General features: G+C 42.6%; 1 protein-coding gene across 4 annotated transcripts in view; it reads right to left on the bottom strand.

Moving 5' to 3' along the window:
- Positions 1-624: 624 nt before the first annotated feature.
- SP1 (Sp1 transcription factor) overlaps positions 625-19,743 on the bottom strand; it is a 32,759-nt gene continuing 13,640 nt past the window's right edge. For all 4 annotated transcript variants that reach the window (XM_061615021.1, XM_061615024.1, XM_061615022.1 and 1 more), the window contains exons 4-6: positions 13,145-13,313; positions 10,940-11,139; positions 625-8,075 (exon numbers count right to left, since the gene is read on the bottom strand). In XM_061615021.1, coding sequence (XP_061471005.1) covers positions 7,756-8,075; positions 10,940-11,139; positions 13,145-13,313 — 689 coding nt within the window. In that variant the 3' untranslated portion in view covers positions 625-7,755. The remainder of the gene's footprint in view (positions 8,076-10,939; positions 11,140-13,144; positions 13,314-19,743) is intronic.

Below are 19,743 nucleotides of genomic sequence, written 5' to 3'. Positions count from 1 at the left end.
ACCCTGAATCTAATATAGAGAGCATGTGTTGAGTGCAGATTGAAAGAGGGTTAACAGAAGACTTTTAAGAGAGTAAGTTAAAATTGTGGGGGGGGGGAGATACCTTTCTGCAATCACAATGCTGCCCTCTTGAGTAACTAAAAATATAGAGCCCTCAGATTCAATTTTTTTGTCCCTGATCTGGATACATTGTTGAACATGAAAGGCCAGATTGCAGCACTGAGGTACGTCATCTTTATTTAGTGAGAAGGTCACAATCTGCCCTCTCTGGATTGTCATTAGTGCCACTAGACCTGTAACTTCACATGGTTACCGCAGGACGAAGGTCAGCTGCAGGGGATGGAGCTAAAAGTGTGGCCCTGCTCTGTCAACATGGATCTGACCCACATGTGAGGACTATGAGAACAAAGGTAAAGTAACTTGAGAAAAGGTTAAGACCAACTATTCAGTGTGGGTAGTTTTAGCCTTAAGCATGCATACCACAAATTATTAAGGGAAAGTGTATGTGCTCACGCATGGGCTGTATATATTATCCCACACACACATGTGGCTACCCAGATTAAATACAAACTGTGTAGATACTTGTTTTATTCCTTTCATTGAAAAAAAATCATAATCAGTATACAAAGGAGCCAAACTACTTTAATCTTTGTACAAAAATAGCACTTTTAAAAAGTGTTTCAGACATCATTACATCGGTAATTGGATTTTTTTTAAAAAAAAAAAGCACATACATTATTACAAGATAAAACAAACTGTCTTTTACACAGCTAGACAAGAATTATTTTATTGCCAGTGTTACAAGTTGGCTTAAGTGTCTGCAGAACTGTGCTGTAAGCACCAAAGACGACTTAGATCGCTACCCACCTTCCCCCTTCCTGGGAGAGGTTACAAAGGCAGCCATGTTACTGCGGCAGAGAATTACAAGCCATTGGAAAATATGAAAAAAGTTTATCAAACATTATCAGAGAGTCTGTGAGTGGCAACTGGGCAGAAACTCCCATTTCCCTCCCCTCCTTCCCTTCCAAAGCATGTGAAAAGAAAGCACTTTCATCCGTTTGCCAGTGGATTGGGGGGCGGGGGAAGAATAAGTTAATTGCTGAACTCTTGTTGCCCATAAAGATTGGACTGTGACAAGACTGAAGCTAGAAAAGGCTGTTTCAAGGCACAGAGCACTAGAGAGGAGCCTCTGAAGGCTGATGACACTGGCTTGGCTATACAGAATCCTTGTATATGACCCAAAAGGCACGTTTGATTCCAGAAAGAACATTGTAAGTTATTTTAAGAAAATACATAAAAAAATAATGTACAGATCCTACCCGTGGCATTCGCTCCTCCTCCTGCTTTGCATATTTTAGATTTAGGATGTTTATACAGATCAGCAGGGTCATGTAGTGAAGTTTTCTAGAACCAGCTTGCAGTTGCATCTTTGAATGAAATTCCATGAATAAAACCACCTGAACTTCTTTAAACCCTCCCCACAAACCCACTCAAAACCCAGCATGCCACGGAGAAAGGCAAGTGTGGGCACCTCTCCTGGACACACTAGTTTTCTCAATGCACAGATCTTCACCCCGCCCATGTCCTCTCAAATGGAGATGCCTTCAAGGCGGCCATTCTCTCCCCTTACCCCACTTGCAGCCTGAAGAGGGAGCCCAGCAAACAGTGTTGTTGTTTTTCGCCACTCAAGAGTTGTTTTGAGTCTCTGTTTTCAGTCTATATACAGCAAAGGATGCTTCCATCTCAAGTTTTCTATGTGTAAAAATCAGGCAGGGTGTGTATTCAAGCAGTGATCAGTTTCTGGGATGCAACCACAAGGGATCCTCACAACCAGCACAAATAACCCAAGAGTCACAGTTCTATTCTGGCACAGGCCACAACACTGCACTAGCACAGAACACACTATGAAGTAGACACAAGTTGTAATGCAGCTGATTTGCAATGTAGACTAGTGGTTCCTTTAACCTTGAGTCCCCAGATGCTGTTGGACTGCAACTCCCATAATCCCTGAGAACTGGATACACTGGCTGGGGAAGATGGGAGTTGTAGTCCAACAACCTCTGGGGACCCAAGGTTGAAGAACCCTGGTATAGACAACTCCCTTTTGGAAACCTCACAGGGTATTTTAAGACATTTCAGCCTTTTTCAACACCACAGGCTTTTGGCAGTGCTTGCCTACTTACCCCACCTAAAAGGGGAGACAGAATTCCTGCTAAGTTGAAGACCTCACTGCAAGTGCAGGGTTAGGGCTCCCCAGGCACTTGCATGCTTCGCGTGACCTTGTTGCGTCTTGTAAATAGGCAGGGTGAAGAGGCATGGCTAGGAATGAAGACTTCTAGAATTAAGAATCCTTGTCTGTGGTGTGGGACGTTAGCAGACACTAACAAGACAGAATCAGTTTCAGCTCAGCAAGAGGAGAACCACGAGAGATGCTGAAGACACAGGTGGCAACCCATTTTCCCTGGACTCGCATGCCAAGTTCTAAACGGGAGCTTAATTGCATGCAGGATTTTAACCATAGCACAATGCTACTACTAAATAGTGCCACAAACTAGTTTGCCAGGCTGTCTCAACTTAATGGTAATTTCCACAGGGAAATTAAGATCGTAAAAAAACAGGAGTCATTTTAGAACTCCTAAAAAGGCACTCTTGTTATTCCTACAGTTGCTGCTTTCTGCTTGATGTTACAAGACAACTCATTTCAAGTAACTTCTTATACTGACAGGAAAAATACTGCCCGAGTTGAAGGTGTAGGCTTCTTTCTTCATGGTGGAGAACTAAATTGGAAAGGAGTATTCTGGGGAATGGGAAGGGGAGGGTGGATGGGGTGTATTACTTGGAGAAACCAACACAAGTCTGGTAACACACAGTCTTTGCAGAATGCTCTGCTAAACATTTGGCATACTGCTGCACATAAAGCAACTTTGGACAATGCATGGAGCACCTTGGCTTGTTTTGGACTTCAACGCTTGCAAAAAAACTGCACAGAAAGACTCAGTAGCATGCTGCAAACAGGCACAACAGCAGTTGCCACCAGGACATCTCAGTTAAGGCACCATTTGCAAAACTTTGGAAGAAATGAATACTGCATTCTACTGAGGGATTTAGAATTTCCAATACTTCCAAAGCATGTATTTTCCAGATACAATAGATTGTTATTTTAAAAATACAAATGCTTGCACTCTTGATATAAAAATATATAACCCCCACCACCAAAGGTGGAAAGAAATAAAGTAGAGAAATGTATCGTAAGAGCTACTTCCCTTCTGTAGGGTTGTTTCCAGTTCTAGTCCTACTCAGAGGCGGCCCACTGAAATTAATAGAAATACAAGCCTTAGTGTTTGTGTTTCACAGTTTTGTTAGACTTCTATCACTGGCTAGAAACATCAGTTCCTGCTCTGTGACCCCTGTGGGTAGTTGTAAACTGGACACTATTGCTCTTTTTAAAACATGGAAGATTCAGCATGTCAGAGCAATAGATCCTTTGGGATGGGCAATCTGCCACACAATAGTCCTGATATAACTGAGAACATGACAAAACCCTAGCTAGTGGCTGCCAATGGATTCCTTCCCTATGACACACTGAGCCTGAGAGTGAACGAATCACACTTGAAATAAAGAAGCAAATGTCCTATGGATTATTATTTTTTTTTAAAGGCCAAATTTTCTTAGCTACAGCTAAGGTGCACAAAGAACATGAATAGGTAAATGCTTTTGTGCAGATTGACAAGGCAGCTGGTCAGTGTTGATGCGTGTACTCCACAACAATGGCACAGACTACAGCAATGCTTTTCCAAACATTTCAAAGATCCATTAATTTCTTTAGAAAAAGTAGCTTGAAAATGGGTGAAGAGACTTGACTGGAAATTATTAGGTTGTAGTCAATGAAGTCCTACTCCAAGCAGACCCAGCAATGACTACCACCCAATGCCTTCTGCCATTCTAGGATACAAGAAATGGTTCTTTGGCAAAGGGGGAAGCATTCAATGTGCAGTATATGAAAAAGGGGGGCACATTTACTGAGCCCCCACCTCTGTCAAGATAAATTTTAAGTATTGGGACTAAAACAGCAGCACAGGAGAACTCAAACTGGGTTTCAAAGCTTCAGTTCTGTATTACTACTTGCCTTGTGGTACTTTATGTACATAACCCCACCCCACCATTTCAAAGTCTGCCTGTGTTCAGTTATTTCAGTAACAACAGTTACCTTCGTTGAAGGAATCTTGAGATCCATCATTGTAAAAGTAGTCTTGAACACTCAAAATAGTACTCATGCTTCTAAAATTGTTACTTTTTTGGAACATCTAACTCTCGCCTAAGAGCATCCCCAAAACCCTCTTGCACAAAAAACCCTCTTGCTTTTGCAGCAACACTGGTTCAGAGAAGTCATTTTCCAACCAGTCTTGGCCAAATCATGCCCTTGGTGTGACAAGCTGATCTTGCATTAAGATATGTCAGTTGCCAGATCTGATGTAGCAGAAACAGCAGAATGCTTTCAAGGGACAGTTTTCATTCCCCCAAACAATCTCGAAATATTAAATAAAACCCTTCTAAAACTGTACATTTGCTACTTTAAATTCCACTGATCTTTTTACAGGTGACTGAAAAGCAGAGAGTGTATAAAGCAATAATCATACTTGCTTTTGTGTGGAGGTGGTCAGTGTTTACAGATGCAATTACAGATGTTATACATTTCTGGAAGGCTCATTGATTCGTTTTGATGCTAGTGAATTTTTAAGGATTTGGTGCAAATGAAAATCTAATCAGAAGTTTTTCACCAGTATAAGAGAGGATACAAGCCATCTGGATGCCAATGTCTCCCTTTCTGTGCTGGCACAGGAATTTCCCTTTTAATAAGGCCCACAACACACTGCTACTCTAGATATTTACTTATTATGAAGTGGTTCCAATGATATAACCCTGCTCTTTCCAACTCAACATCTGCACAGCAAGATATATAGTAACTGAACTAAGAGCATACTGATAAAAGGGGTGGGTAGGCACACAGCTTCACACAACCACAAGTCTCCGTACCCTTTTCGAAGCAAGAGGCTCATCCTGAATATTTGTCACAATGAAAAGAAAGCCAAACAGTAGAGCCAGCTCATAGGGCAAACAAATCAGATCATTCACCTGTGCTGAAGAACTAACAATGCCATTTCATACCACAATGCTATCTCATGCCACTGTTATTTTGTTTTACTTATGGACAGCTTCCCGCTAGCTACATTTTTATTTGATGGATTGGAGGAAACAAACCATCACTATGCTGTCTTATTATACCTTTGACATGCTCCCTCAGCTCAAAAATACTGCAGGCTGAGCAGAAGATTTCCTTAAGTAATCTGAAACTACAAATCATGAAAGCATTGACCTGTACAAGCCAAGCGGACACTAGGAGTCTGCACACTCAGTCACTGGGTCGGCAGCAACAACCACAAGCTTATTTCCGCCAAGTGAAATAGCAAAGCCAGTTCCTCCACTCCTGCCTGACAGAAGCACAGCTCTAGTCCGGCCTTGCTAAACCACTGCAGTTAGTATTAAAATCCAATGGCTGGATTAGGGTCAGGAAAAACACTGGCCGGTTGTTTGGTGCACAGGGTATGTTTTCTGGTGCTGCTGTTGTGCAGAGATGGCACAGTGAAGGAAAGCTGGTAGACAGAGGTAGGAGAACATGGAGAGAGATGGCTGGGTTTTCAGTGAGTGTGGCTGTGAGGAAAGGCAGGGAGAAAAAGTTGTGACCTGGCTCTTGCGGAGAACAGTTCAGGCAGAACTTGGGGGACACGGTGGCAGCAACCAAAAATGGCTGACTACCAAAGCCACCCACAATCCACGGGCCTTTTGTGAGCACTTGAAGGCAAGGAAGAATGGCCTAGACATCGGGGTAAGCATCCGTATCTCCTGCTGAAGGGTGGTAAAAAAAAAAAGACACAATCATGACAAAAGTTGTGACCTCCCTGAAATTCAATACTTGCTATTTTCCCTTCACTCCTTAAGAGTGAAAGCAGTTCACCTCAACAGCCCAAATGGAGAAGAGCTTACTTTTAATTAACAGCTGGAAAAGAGAGGGGGAAAAGAAAGGGTAAGGCACTAGCAGTGTAAGGCCTAGACGGTGCTGCATAGATCATCCAGCTCGCGCACACTGAACACTAGCTCTCCAAGGAAATGTTTAAATGTTGCTAAGAACAGAAGATCACGAGGCCCTGCTGTTTCTCAAGAGTAGCAGCCTTCCAAGCCTCTGTCTCTTCCTCCATCAACCTTGGCCCTCACACATCCTCTGCAGCTGCTTGCCTCATGACATTGTGCCCACATGGGAGCACACAATATTGTAAGGGAACATGAACAGTGTTGAAAAGCAATGACAAAATGCAGGTGCACAGGACACGCGATCGCTTATTCCAGAGGGAAGGGCAGCAAAGGCCAAGAGTTGGGTTATTGGCCCCACAACTTTATTGAGTGTTGCCAAAAGCAGTTTAAATAAAACTGGAGAAGTGCTACAGTGTTTCAGAGCAATGCGTTACTTGAGCTAAAACAAAAAAACCCAAAGTGTCCATCTTCCCTTACTATGTGGCCATAGTTTTTGGCTATTCAACAGACAAAAACACAACAGGATACAAAGCTCTAGATCTATTGGTTCACATTTCCCGAAGGCACATGTAAAGTTACCTCACCTTTTAAAAAACACACCACCACATACACAACATACTTGGCACATCTTCCACATGCGTATCAGGTTATTCGGGACTCTGTTCCATTGCAGGTTTTATCATATGAGATTCTGACTGCTTTACCTTAGGAGGTGAATAAGGCTTCCCCCCGTTGGTGATAAATTCATGATGTTTATAGGCCCAGAAGTGACTACAGAAGCAGGACAAATCTCTTTTGCTTATCTCCCTCTGTGCCCACCTCCCTCAACAAACTCAGGTTTTTTTAAAAAAACACGTTATGGGTCATGGACCCTACCACTCTGCAAAAAAAATAGCTGATGTGCACTTACACAGATGCACTTCTCTCCAAAAAGAGAAAAATGAGGATTAAAACATAAAAAAGCCCAAGGAAATATAGTTAAAGAAAAAATAAAAGAGGGATTTTACCCGATTTTTTAAAAAAATTGGGGGGGCGGGGGGAAGAAAGACAAACCTAAAAGCCAAGCATACAAAAAGTTAAATTTATGTTTTTATACTTACAATGTAAAATGCATTATAGCATCTGAACATAAGCCTGAGCACCACCTAACAGCTCAAGGAGTTCCAAGTTAAGGCATCTGAACGATGACCAAAGACTTTGGTCACAGCAATTTTACTCTCTCATCAAAATGAACATATTTTATAATTTTATATAATTACAATAATAATAATAATAATAATATAATTTTTTTCTGCTAAAAAGTATTTCAATGATCATATACATTTAGAACCAAGGCATGATGGCATATGGGGTACCTAACAAGGGGGTGGAAAGACTTTTATAAGCGTGTGTGGTGGGAAGCAAACAAAATGAGTCTAACAGCTCAGGGGCCATCCCCATTTCCCCAGGTAATGACATCAGGCATTTGAGGATTGACCTGAACAAGAAGCAGGCCTTATTTTGCAAGCAGTATTCCTGGGAGAGCAAAATGGGGTTTGAAGGCTGGGTGGTGCAGCTCAGCCCCCATCTTTCACCACTCGTGTAATGAAAGGCCTCATCTCTTGGACCCGTTGCTACCTTGATAATCCCATTTTTGCACAACACCTCCACCACACAGTCTGCAGTGCTTCAAAATCCATTGCCGCTGATGTTGATTGACTGAAGGTCTGCCACTTGCATGACATTGATACCACTGCTGGCAAGGCGTGCAATGCTTTCAGGGCAGATTGCCTCCATGGCCACCATATTGGTCGCAATGAGGGCCGACGGTGTTGCTCCACCAGTGCCCTCTACAGAAGCACCCGTGTCCATGGAGATGGCAGAGACATCCATGGCCACATTGTTGGGTGCACTTCCCTTCTTGTTTTGATGGGTCTTGATGTGCTTGGAGAGGTGATCACTCCTCATAAAGCGTTTGGGGCACTCTGGACAGGCAAACTTCTTCTCTCCTGGAGAAAGGAAACAGACATGAGACTACATACACCCACTCCACACTCAAAAGGCCAGAGATCTAACATCTTCCAGTGGTAAGCACTTGCTTATAGGAAGTGAGCAAGTGTGCTCCAAGCCAACTGGAATCTGCCCACCATCCATGCTCTGGCAATATCCAGTTTCGATTACTGCTAATAGACTCAACAAAAGGTTGTCTCTGAAGATGATTCAAAAGCTTCAACCAGCGTCGACTGCAAGTGCTTTTTTGCTGACAAGGTCTAGCTGTACACAGCATATTACACCTATTCTAGCAGATGAAGTAGCTACCTATTTCCTTCTGGGTCCAATTCAAAGTGCTGGTTATTATCTTTAAAGCCCTAAATAACCAAGAGCCAGTGTATCTCGAGACGTGCCTTCTCCCATGCAAACCACCTCAAGATCTCCAGGAAAGGGGAACATTCATGGGCAAAATGAGATGGGCTAGCACACAGGGTAGGGCCATCCTTGAAGTCACACCCATTTTGTAGAACAGCCTTCTCCAGCAATTTCTGCCTTACACCATCTGCATACACCTGTTACCAGCTATATTTAAAAAAAAGATTTTTTCTTTTTCCACTGTCCACTTTTCCACTGACATTTCCACTGTCACTCAAATTTATAGTAACTTGCTTTTACTATTATGTGAAACAGGATTTTATTAGCATTAATTTCAGCTTTGTCACCCTGAGCAAACTTTGGGAAGGCAACTAAATCTGTTTTTATAAAAGATATGCAAAACAGTGCCTGAAAAAGAAGGTTCTAAACAAAAAGTGTATAATGCAATATTTAAAATGCAGCGTGCTGGCACACACTTACCCCATGTCAACTAGCTCTTAGGGTGGTATTCAGTGCTAGTCTTACTCAGGGTAGGCCCACTGAAGTTAATAGACATGACTAACTTTGGTTCATTAATTTCAATAGGTCTTCTCTGAGTAGGACTTAACTAACTTAACCCTTAATGTGTTATAGTTCTGTTCTCACTAAACACAAGGGAAAGCAAGGGTTCACATGCTATAAAAAGAACTTCTCCTCATTTCTTACCCCTGTGTGTTTATGAGAACATTACCTGACATAGGACCCTTGGTCCACAGCAGAGAGGATGACTATTTGCCCTCTACCAAGGACTCTATAGCAGGTGCCTGCAATGTATGAATGGAGAGTGGGAACTAAGAGCTTGTAAGAAACACATCATTAGGGAATTCTGGGATTCCTGCAACACTCCTCTGGATGAGATCAGCCTTGTAGAGAATGAGTAGTGCAAGGGAGTCCTATACACATGCTCAGTTTGCACACTAAAGCTACTTGACATTGGATGACCCATTTACACACACACACCCCATGTACCTCAAAGAAGTTTTTATCTTTGTATAAACAATTCTCAGGCTGACAAACTTGCCGCCCTGGGCTTTTTTGGGAGGGAATAAATAAATAAATAGATTAGGTAGGTAGATAGGTCAGTCAGTTAGTTACAACCCCCAAAACAGGACCTTGCTTGTTACCTTGATAGCTGGCGAGTTTCTAATCTTCAGAATGCCACCAAAGGGTAGCATGGCTTTTCCACTTTCACCCACACGTGGCTACACGCTGCCCTGTTGGCTTGTTTTACTTTTCCACTCAAAGCTCAGTTATATGCCTTTTAAGCAGAGTGTAGCATTATGCAGCTATAGAGCAAATTTAAGTTAATGCAACTCTGAGCTGCTTCTCCTGGCATCAAGGGAAGTGTAATAATCCATGAGCGGTGCTAAGTCAATCAAGTATATTTATTCCTGGTTTCATCATTAAGATGTGCCTGCCAGCAGGGTTGCTTTTCTGTTGCTTGCTTCATCTTTATATAATGTGTTTAATGTTTCTTTTTTAATACTGGCTTGCTTTTACTGCATTTGTGTATGTTATTGTGCATTGCCTTATGGCTCTAGCTTTAGAAAGGCAAATCGGTCAATTTCACAAATGAATTCTCCTACAGCACTCCCCATCTCTATATCCCATTGCATTTTATAGCAATGCATTTTATTCCCTGAAACACCTCAGAGACAGGGAAACAGTAGCTCCACTTTCCAAAACATGCACCAGAGTGCAGCTTTTCAATAGCAGCACTGCCGGTACTGTGCAACTGAATGCTAGCTTTGCACCTTTGATTTTACAAATAGCTTGCTGCAATTTTAGAGTTCTGGAAAGGTAATGTAGTTTACCTAGCTAGCAGTGGAGTAAAGGAGCCCAAGTGCAAAATTCAAATATGCAGAAGACCCCATGGTACAGCTGCTCCTGGATTGCACTACTTCAGACAGCAGATGAGGAATTACTGGTCTGACAACTCTGTATTCAAAAAGTTAGCAACACAGGGGGAAGGCTGGGCTAAAACACTTCTCCCTAACATGTCAGCTTTCCATGAGCAGAGAATTATTCAATATTAGAAAGCATTCAGACATGCAATTCACACACATGTACACCCCCAGCGGCAGTTTGAAATGCTACTAAACCAGGAAAACAGTACTTCTGCATCTCTGAATCAGCTCTGAGGAAATGAAATGGAGCCCACTTACACTCAATACCCTTACTTTTCACAAAGGGTTCCAATCACCTATACAGTAGGGCCCCACTTACCGGCGCTTCGCTTTCCCGGCGTTCTGCTAATGCGGTGGCTTTCATTCCCTGTTTTAAAGCCGATTTTGTGGCATTTTCGCGCAACGCGCCCCATTATACTCAACAGGGTTCCACTTTACGGCAGAGGTTCGGAACGGAATCTGCCGTATGAGCGGGGTCCGCCTGTACTGTTTGCTCTGATCCTTCTTTTGCCCTGCTACTGATGCCACTTGTCCAAGCCACCCCAGATGATTGCACTTACCTGTGTGTGTCCGCTTGTGTCGCTGCAGTTCATCGCTGCGTGTGAAGCGCTTGCCACAAAACATCCAGGAACACACAAATGGCCGCTCTCCAGTATGCCACCGAAGGTGAGCGCGCAGGTGAGATGTCTTCCCATACACTTTCCCACAGCCTGGGATGTGGCAGATATGCTGCTTCTTTTTACCTGGATCCCCAGTGCCCCTAAAAAGAATCATAGTCATATAATCCTTTTTAATATTTTTTTAAATACTCAACGTATTTCCCCTTAATTTATATCTAAGTTAATAATTCCTTGTTTTAAATAAGCTTTCCTCATCAGGAATATGCTTTGTCAATCTTTTATATCCTGAATCCCTTCCCATCTCTCAGTCTTTACCTTGAGACCAGCACTTTGTTACTTTAAAACTAGAGACCCTGCACCACCGGCTATGGCTACAAAAATAATAAGGCCACCAATGAGACCACTTAATATCAGCTTTAGATTCAGAGTCTCAGATGAAATTTTCAATTCCCTTAAGTAGATTTATAGACCAACCTATTCTAAGAGATCAGGAAGAGTAACAGCTTCCATAACTACAAGGACACAGTTCCGTACCTCAACTGTTTGCCCTCTTTTTTTAAAAATACTACTTTAGGTGATCGTTTATTTTAACTACAAGCCACTTTCTGAGGTCTCTAGAGGACCGAGAGGCAAAATACTCAAATGTATTGAAGTAGGTTCCCTTTGTACATCCAGAATATGACAAACCTTTTAGCCACTGGCAAAAACTACCTCCTTCCCACCCCACCTTTACTTTGCACTAATTTGTTATGCTAGTTTCATGTCCTGATTACAGACAGTTGAAAGTATATGTTTAGTTTCTACAAGGAAGTCTGCTTTCTGTAGCACAGTTAGTTAGGCTTATTTACTGGATGAGTATAGGCAAATGTTACATTATCTGGCTTTGGAAATGTGAAATTTCTTAGCCCAGATCCATAATTGGGTTGGGAAATGTGGAAAAGAAATGGGACAGCAAAACAATTACAGATGGTAAAGGAGTCATACTGTGCAAGATGAAATGGAAATGGACTGTCTTCAAGTCGAGCCCGTCTTATGGCGACCCTATGAATAGGGTTTTCATGGTAAGCGGTATTCAGAGGGGGTTTACCATTGCCTCCCTCTGAGGTTGAGAGGCAGTGACTGGCCCAAGGTCACCCAGTGTGTTTCATGGCTATGTGGGGATTCGAACCCTGGTCTCCCCAGTCGTAGTCTAGCACCTTAACCACTACACCACACTGGCTCTCTACACCACACAAGAGGGGGAAGAAGGAATTCTCAAGCATCCACAGGTACTGTTGGAAGCTCACCATTGGTTCCTAGCACCCGGAAAATGAACGTCTCATTACCCATGAATACCAAGAGAGGCTTTGTTTCATTAATGGTGAAATCAAAAGCAAAGGCAACATAAGCCTGTCTGCTGCTGTCAGTGTCAACACATCATGTAACCCTGTCAAAGCTTTGTGTACAAAACATCATGGGGCTGTAAGACGTACAACTTCACCTGAGACTACTGATATCCCAACCCACAGTGTAAAGCAGTGGTTCCCAAATGTTTTCCCCCACCCCCACAGACCACTTGAATACTGCTGACGGTCTTGGCAGACCACTTAATGATTTTTCTGTCTTTTGTAGAATTGTAAAGTGCTGTGCTAGATGATGTATTTTCCCCCAAAAAACTTAATTTTTTTTACAGGCACTCCACGGGCCACCTGAATTAAGCTCACAGATCACTGTTTCAGAACTACCAAAAAGCACTGAATTCTTGCAGCAGGGTGAAGGCGGCTATCGCTTAGTTGAATAACTTCTGCCCTAAGACACTCATCACGTGTACACCACAGAGAATAAACTGGTTTAATAAGTCTCTCACTCTTAACCCCCCACTCCCCTAGAAATTGTGGTTCTGAGAGGAAGGGAGAGGCTAGCTACCTCCAACAGAGATTTCTCTGCTTCTCAAACAACAATCCCCAGGATTCTTTGAAGGAACCATTTTGGCAGGATTTTATACTATAGACCCCAAATCCAAACATCTCATTTATGAATTTGGGGCTTTCTACATTAAGACAAACTTTCCCAACACAATGAACTTGCTGAACTTGCCAACTCCATACCTCATTTACACCACAGTGCACTCCAAATTTGCGGCATGTTATGCCTGCACAGTCTTACCTTCCTTCATTGTCTTTGCAGTAGGGGCAAGTACACGCTTCTCTGCGCATTCTCCGGCCTTGCTGTGGCTGGGCATCTGGACTAGTCTCCCCTTCTTCCATGGCCGTGCCATCATCAGCAAGCCCGTCACCACCAGCACCATGAAGGCTGAGATGGGTATTATGATCACCTATTGGGAAACATTTTCTTTAGTATTTCATTATAAAAATGGCAATTGCACACGCAGCACACCTAAAAAGGACAACCCAGTTAAAACTGTCACCACATTCTCCTTTTCAGTTTAGCTCTCTGGGTGGTTTTATTCATTACCAGGCAGCACAATCAATCAACCACCCAACCAACAAATAATAAAAAGGGGGGAAATTACACTTCAGGGTAGCAGGTACATCTTCCAACATGGAACAGTTCTTGTATTTCCCCCAGGCAACATCAAAAAGCAGTTTCACATGTTACCCTAGTCTGGAAGAGAAAGCACACCTCACTCATACACAGAGCTTGGAAAAGTTATTTATTTGAGCTACAGCTCCCATCAGCCCAATCCAGTGGCCATGCTGGCTGGGGCTGCTGGGAGTTGTAGTTCAAAAAAGTAACGTTTCCAAGCTCTGCTCATACATCCTGGCAACATGGAAAGCTGCCCTTCGTCCAGGCTCAGTTTCTTCATCTTAGGACTGAAGCCCTACGGATGTGATAAAGTTTGGAGAAACATCACATCCTGGCTCAAAAGTCTCCATGGTTTCCTGTACACTCAAACCAAGAATTCTCTTATCATTTGAAAATGCGCATCCAGCAATTTTAACACAAGTTGATCAGACTAAAATGTATTCTCGCTTCTTCTCCAATTCTTCCCTGTCCTGGGGGTAATGGATAACCAAGCACTTTGACATACAGGCTGAGGTCAGATGTCATGATAAGCAGGCTGGGGTGGCTTCCCTGCGAACCTCCAGATGTTATTGGACCACAACTCCCATCATCTCTGACCACTGACTATGCTGACTGGGTCTGATGGGAGTTGCAATGCAACAACATCTGGAGGGCCACAGGTGAGTCATCACTGCTCGATGAGAATAAACCTGTGTGAGCTCACATGCTCCCCCCTCCTTCTTTCGCATAGCTGCAAGGAGACGTGGAACCTTTTTGGGTTGCATCCAATGCTGCTTTTCCATTAGCCCAGGAGACCTCCACTTGTGCAACACAACTTTCCCCTCCTCTCCCCTGCAGCCCCCCCCCGTGCACCTTCAAAATCTGCTCCAGAGGGTTGGAAGATCCTTCAGAGCAAATTTTGTGGGCAAGCATGCAGAGAAGAGGAAATCTTGTTCTGCAGGAACTCTGAGTGCACATTGCTAGATACAGCCCTTTCCTCCTGTTTTTATTAACTGCAGTCCAACATTAATTCTGAAGCCTAAAGTGTGGTTAATCTTGACTATGATTCATTGAAAGAAGCCATATAAACCATAAGATTAACCATGGTTTGTCAAGTTCAGAATACACAGCATTCTGCTACTAATCCAAAATGGAAGCCAATGCTCCATGTAGGCACAGCAGATCAGAAAGTGGCAGGTGGGTCCACAGCCATGTTCTGTCCATATTCAGGGTTGTTGCTAAGAATCTGATATTTATTTGAAGCTCTGTACTACTAAATCTGCACCACTACAGCAGTCTGCATTGCAACCTAGATTCTTATGAACTGTAAAGCTTTTACCTTATGCATTACACATTATAGTTTATTCAAGTTTCTTTGTTTAGGAACTTGCAAAGTGCTGGGCTTAACAGAAAGAACTTTTAAAGTATCTGTTTAAGTGGAGATGATTGTAGGGAGCTAATCTGCAAACCAGATGCGAACCATCCCAACAATAAAGTGTGAAAAGACAATAAATACAGCAGGCTAGGAGAGAGAATAGTTTAAGTAGTGCTTCCCCTAAAGAAGATATCAGTGGGGTTTTTTTTTAGCCTGCTAGCTGGTTAATTACTATGATCACAGAAAGGATATATAAAGTTGAAAAATCATCTGTTAACAACAGCCCATGCACCACATTCTCTTCCTCTCTCTCAAAAGAGAATATCCAATTACAAAAAAAAAATAGGAATTATAGCACAACACTGATGAGTTTTCAAATGCAATCAAGGATATAAAACATTTTGTAAAGGGAGGGGAGTGCTGTGCTTTTTCCATAACTTCCAGCTACACTCCCAAACAGTTTATTTTCCTACAAGCTTTGCTGCTTGATTATTTCCTCCCTCTCTCTCTCTCTCTCTCTGTGTGTGTGTGTGTGATATCACACAAATTTTAACAGATGCAAATCACAGCAGGCTGAGCAAACTGTGTTCAGAGGCAATTAGCATATGTCAGTCGGATGGTCCAACTCACACATTTCCATCGGACCAAGGCATACATAAAGCCATTAGGAGTCTACAGCAGCTACTGCTGCAATATGGCTGCCATTTAAAAGAAGATACACAACCACTCCTTAAAGTTAATGCTGTTGGCTTGCTTGCAATGCAAATGTCGTCCCGTGTTCACAATATGGGACAAAACGCAGGATGTCTTACATGGAGTGATTTTCTTAGGTTATGCTGTGGACTATGCTCTCTGGACTACCTGTATCTCTCTCACACGTTGGTCCCAGGTAAAAAACTCAATATTCTATATAGTGCTTTTTCAACATATTCCACGTGAATTATCTCATTAACCTTACAACAGCATCGTACAGGCCATGGCTAGCATATTATTCTACATTGAAAAGGGGGTGGAGGACTGAGATTGAGTGACAGCAAGTTGCCTAAGACCACCAAGTTTGCTTATGGCTGAGGGGAGATTTGAAGTGAGGACTTCCCTACTTCCAACCAACACTCCTTGCCACTATATTATACCAGCATTCAGCTGACGGGCACATCCCAAACGAAGAGAAACTTACTCCTGTCTCCCTTAAGGATTCAATTTGCAAAATATCCTGGGGAGACAGTCTCGTCTGTGGTTGCTCTAGTAAGTTATGTACATCTTGCACACATCCAGTTAGAGAGGAGTGGATGGCTAGATATCATGCAGGCACCAGATGAATATCCTCCTCCCCACAAAAAAGTGGGTAATCTACTGAAAGGAATTCTAACACCACCAAGATACCTCTACTTCATAAGGCCTTCCTTAGGAGCTAGTGTATCACTAGGAGAGTGAATTAGAAGTTAAGACTCTCATCTCTACTGACAACTATCAATAGCTACCTCTCTGAATACCTGTTGCAGTAGAGCAGCAGCAAGAGGACTTCTGCCCTCATGCCCAGCTTCTGGGCTTATTATTATTATTATTATTTATTATTTCAATTTATATACCACCCTTAGCAGAATAGCTCTCAGGGCGGTGAACAAACAAGATAAAATACAATATATCATAGTAAAAAATCACAAAAACATGTACAAACAAACAACAGAAAGCACAACAAAAACGAAATACAACACAAATTAAGAAGGATACATGTTAAAAGTAGAAAGATTAAGAAAATTAAAAGATTAAAATGCCTGGGAGCATAAAAAGGTCTTTACCTGGCGCCGGAAAGATAGAAGTGTAGGCGCCAGGCGTACTTCTTCGGGGAGGCTGTTCCACAACTCAGGGGCCACCACAGAAAAGGCCCTAGATCTAGTAACCACCCTCCGGGCTTCCCGATGAGCTGGTACCCGGAGGAGGGCCTTAGATTCTGAACGAAGTGAACGGGTAGGTTCATAGCGAGAGAGGCGTTCCACAAGGTATTGAGGTCCCACGCCGTGGCAGAGGCATCTGGTTGGGCCTGTGAGGAACACAGATCTTTCATCTAACCCAGTAAGGGATCTTTTTGTGTTTTTATGTGGCCACAGGCAAGACACTATAATATCTTGCCTCAACCTTGACTCACCTTGTTGGGCTGTTATAAAATAAAATAGACAAAAGAAATCCAAACTAGGGATGGGGCAAGAATTCAAAGTCGGGCTTTACGTGATCTAACTGTTGCAAACAAAATTGAGGCAGGCAAAGCCATCTCCCTTACCTCAAGCAGAGCAGACCCCTTATCTTGACAATCATCTACGCATACCAATGGATCTCCATTGGTTTGCATAGCAGCTGTTTTGATGAGCTGCAATACTCAAAACCTGCAGAGAACCCTCTTGCCCCAAGGGTCCCCTGAGGGTGCAGGTGTTCCCTCCCACCCCCAGCAGCATTTTTCCAGATGCTCCCTCCTGCCTTTCATAAGGAAAAGGTTTGCACCCCCCCCATTAGCTTGCAAAGGTGGGGGAGGATATAGTGGGGGGTTGCATACTTTTGATACTCACAATATCCACATACATTTTTGTGAGTGCTCTGAGGACATGATTGTTACATTTTTTTGAGACCAACAGAGACATACAAACCCATCCCTAATCTAAACTCTTCAACAAAGAAAAGTATCACCTGACTTTTTTGGTGGTGAGGAGAGAGAAGGAAATTAACTGAAAATAATCTTAATGATATAGAAAAACTCCTCTCACCACCTTACATAGAGGAAGAAATCAAAATCCAGATAAACCCTCAAATGACTCTCTCACAGTGGGAGCAAAGAAATGAGGAGAGTAATTTCGGCCCCCTCATGATGAGCAAAGGCAGGTAAAATTGTTGGTTGAAGGGAGGGAAGAAAAGTTTGATGTTCACTGGAAGATTCTAGGGCTGGCCTGGGCAGTTCCTCATGCTGGGACTGTACAAGAGCCATGGAGAAGAATTCATTAAAATTGCTGAATTTTGCAAAAGAAATTCTGCATACTTGCTTAATTTATGCCCATTGCAAAGTTCATATCTTGTTGATGCTTGATTTGGCTTCCCTCAACACAGAATTATAATTTAGGAGCAATACACACACACAAATGGATTTTTTATCATGTCCACAGAATGCCTTTCCTGGTCTGGAAGATGCATCCCTTTGCAACACAGACTGACTTTTTTGTGCTTAGTTAACCATAATTATTTGTTTTGGTGACTGGGCAGAGGAATACAAAGGGAAATGTGGTTGAAGGTTGGACTGCAACAGAATTGTACTTAATGACATAAATCTGTAACTTCCAATATCCTTTAATCATTATGTTGTTTTAGATAGCAAATTAACAGTATGTCCTCGTTCGGAGGAGGGTTTAGACTAAAATACAGCTATTTAATTGCATTTCTTACTGTAAATGAATGGTCTTTGCTTCATTACTGCCAAGGAATATGCTCTAGAGTTCTTGTTAACAAGCATGTGTTGCACTGAGCAGTCATATGCCACACAAGGAAGTTCTGACATAAGTAATGCCAGACACCAAACCTGTTAAACCAGTATTGTCTGAACTGTAAACTTGTATTACAACTCTCAACTTTTTGTTCTATTAGTCCACTATGCTAAAGAAAACTCCGTTTTCAGATGAAAATGTAGTACAAGAACAGTAAGCAAAGAGACATGGAAGAAACATGAGGAAATGACCTATTAAAATCAGTCTACTGATGATGTGCAGGATGTATACAAAGACACCATTTTAAGAGCAGGCAAGTGTATGCAAGAATTACTTTTTTCAGGGTAAAATTTCATTCTGTTCCCTTTGTGCTTCTTGGAACAAACAGTAACAATGTGCTTCAAATCTAGTTTGACTTATGTGCCAAACATCAGGCGCCTTCCCCCCCCCCGCAGCAAAACATCAGAAACAAAATTCTGCCAGCCTCTCATGAACTATAGATGCTGTGTGTGTGTGCACATACCCACACATTTGGAAAGACAAATTCTAATAAGAGGTACTGCGATCTAACACAACTGAAATGTACCTACTCTTTCCCCCCCTTATAGCCATTGTAACATTTCGATTTCTGACAAAACAAGTGGAGCTGGCTCTGAGCAAGATTACTTCAGTTTAGTTACTGAGCTTTTTTTGAAGACTAGGTCCAGATTTAATAGACTGAAGCAATGACCCAGGCATGCCAGTCTTCAAAATGCATACTATGGTTTTAGCCCAAATACAGCTCTTGTTATACCTAATTCCAGGATGGGAGGGGGTGTTCCCAATAAGTGTTGCTTATAGCCGGACGTCTCTGGCTTAATTCGTTTACAGATAGGACTGAGAAGTTACTTGAGGTTGCCCATCATATTCCTAGCACCAGGACAGAGTTGGAAAAACAAGAACTATGGAACCTGGACTCCTGAGAACTTGAATCTGGATCCCCCCACCCCAGTCGGCTGCTGGGAGGTTATGAACAGGTTGCATTTTTATATTTATTTGTTTTGCCTTTTGTCAGGAGTGGAAAAACATTTACACTCTGAGGACTGCGCTCCCTTGTGTCAACCTTTAGGGGAGTAGTGGGGAAAAGGGCACATGCAGTGATGGGTGGGGCCAGAGACAAGGCCAGATTTCAGCCAGAGGTTTTTACACCCCCCCCACACACACCAAACCTGCACATACATACTTCTCCACCCAGGCAAGCAAAAGCACTTGAGGAGGGGGTGTGAACTAATGAGGCAGCATGGACTGAGGAGGATCCCACGGGCCAGAGATGTGTGAGGACCAGATGCATCCCAATAATGCGACACTAACTGCTAACATGAAAATAGAAGTGGCAAGCATTATCAGGCATTTGGTATTTT

The sequence above is a fragment of the Rhineura floridana genome, chromosome 3 (genome assembly GCF_030035675.1).
Source record: "Rhineura floridana isolate rRhiFlo1 chromosome 3, rRhiFlo1.hap2, whole genome shotgun sequence".
Taxonomy (NCBI): domain Eukaryota; kingdom Metazoa; phylum Chordata; class Lepidosauria; order Squamata; family Rhineuridae; genus Rhineura; species Rhineura floridana.
Note: the sequence above shows the minus strand (reverse complement) of the source record. Positions and strands in the feature narration are given on the sequence as shown.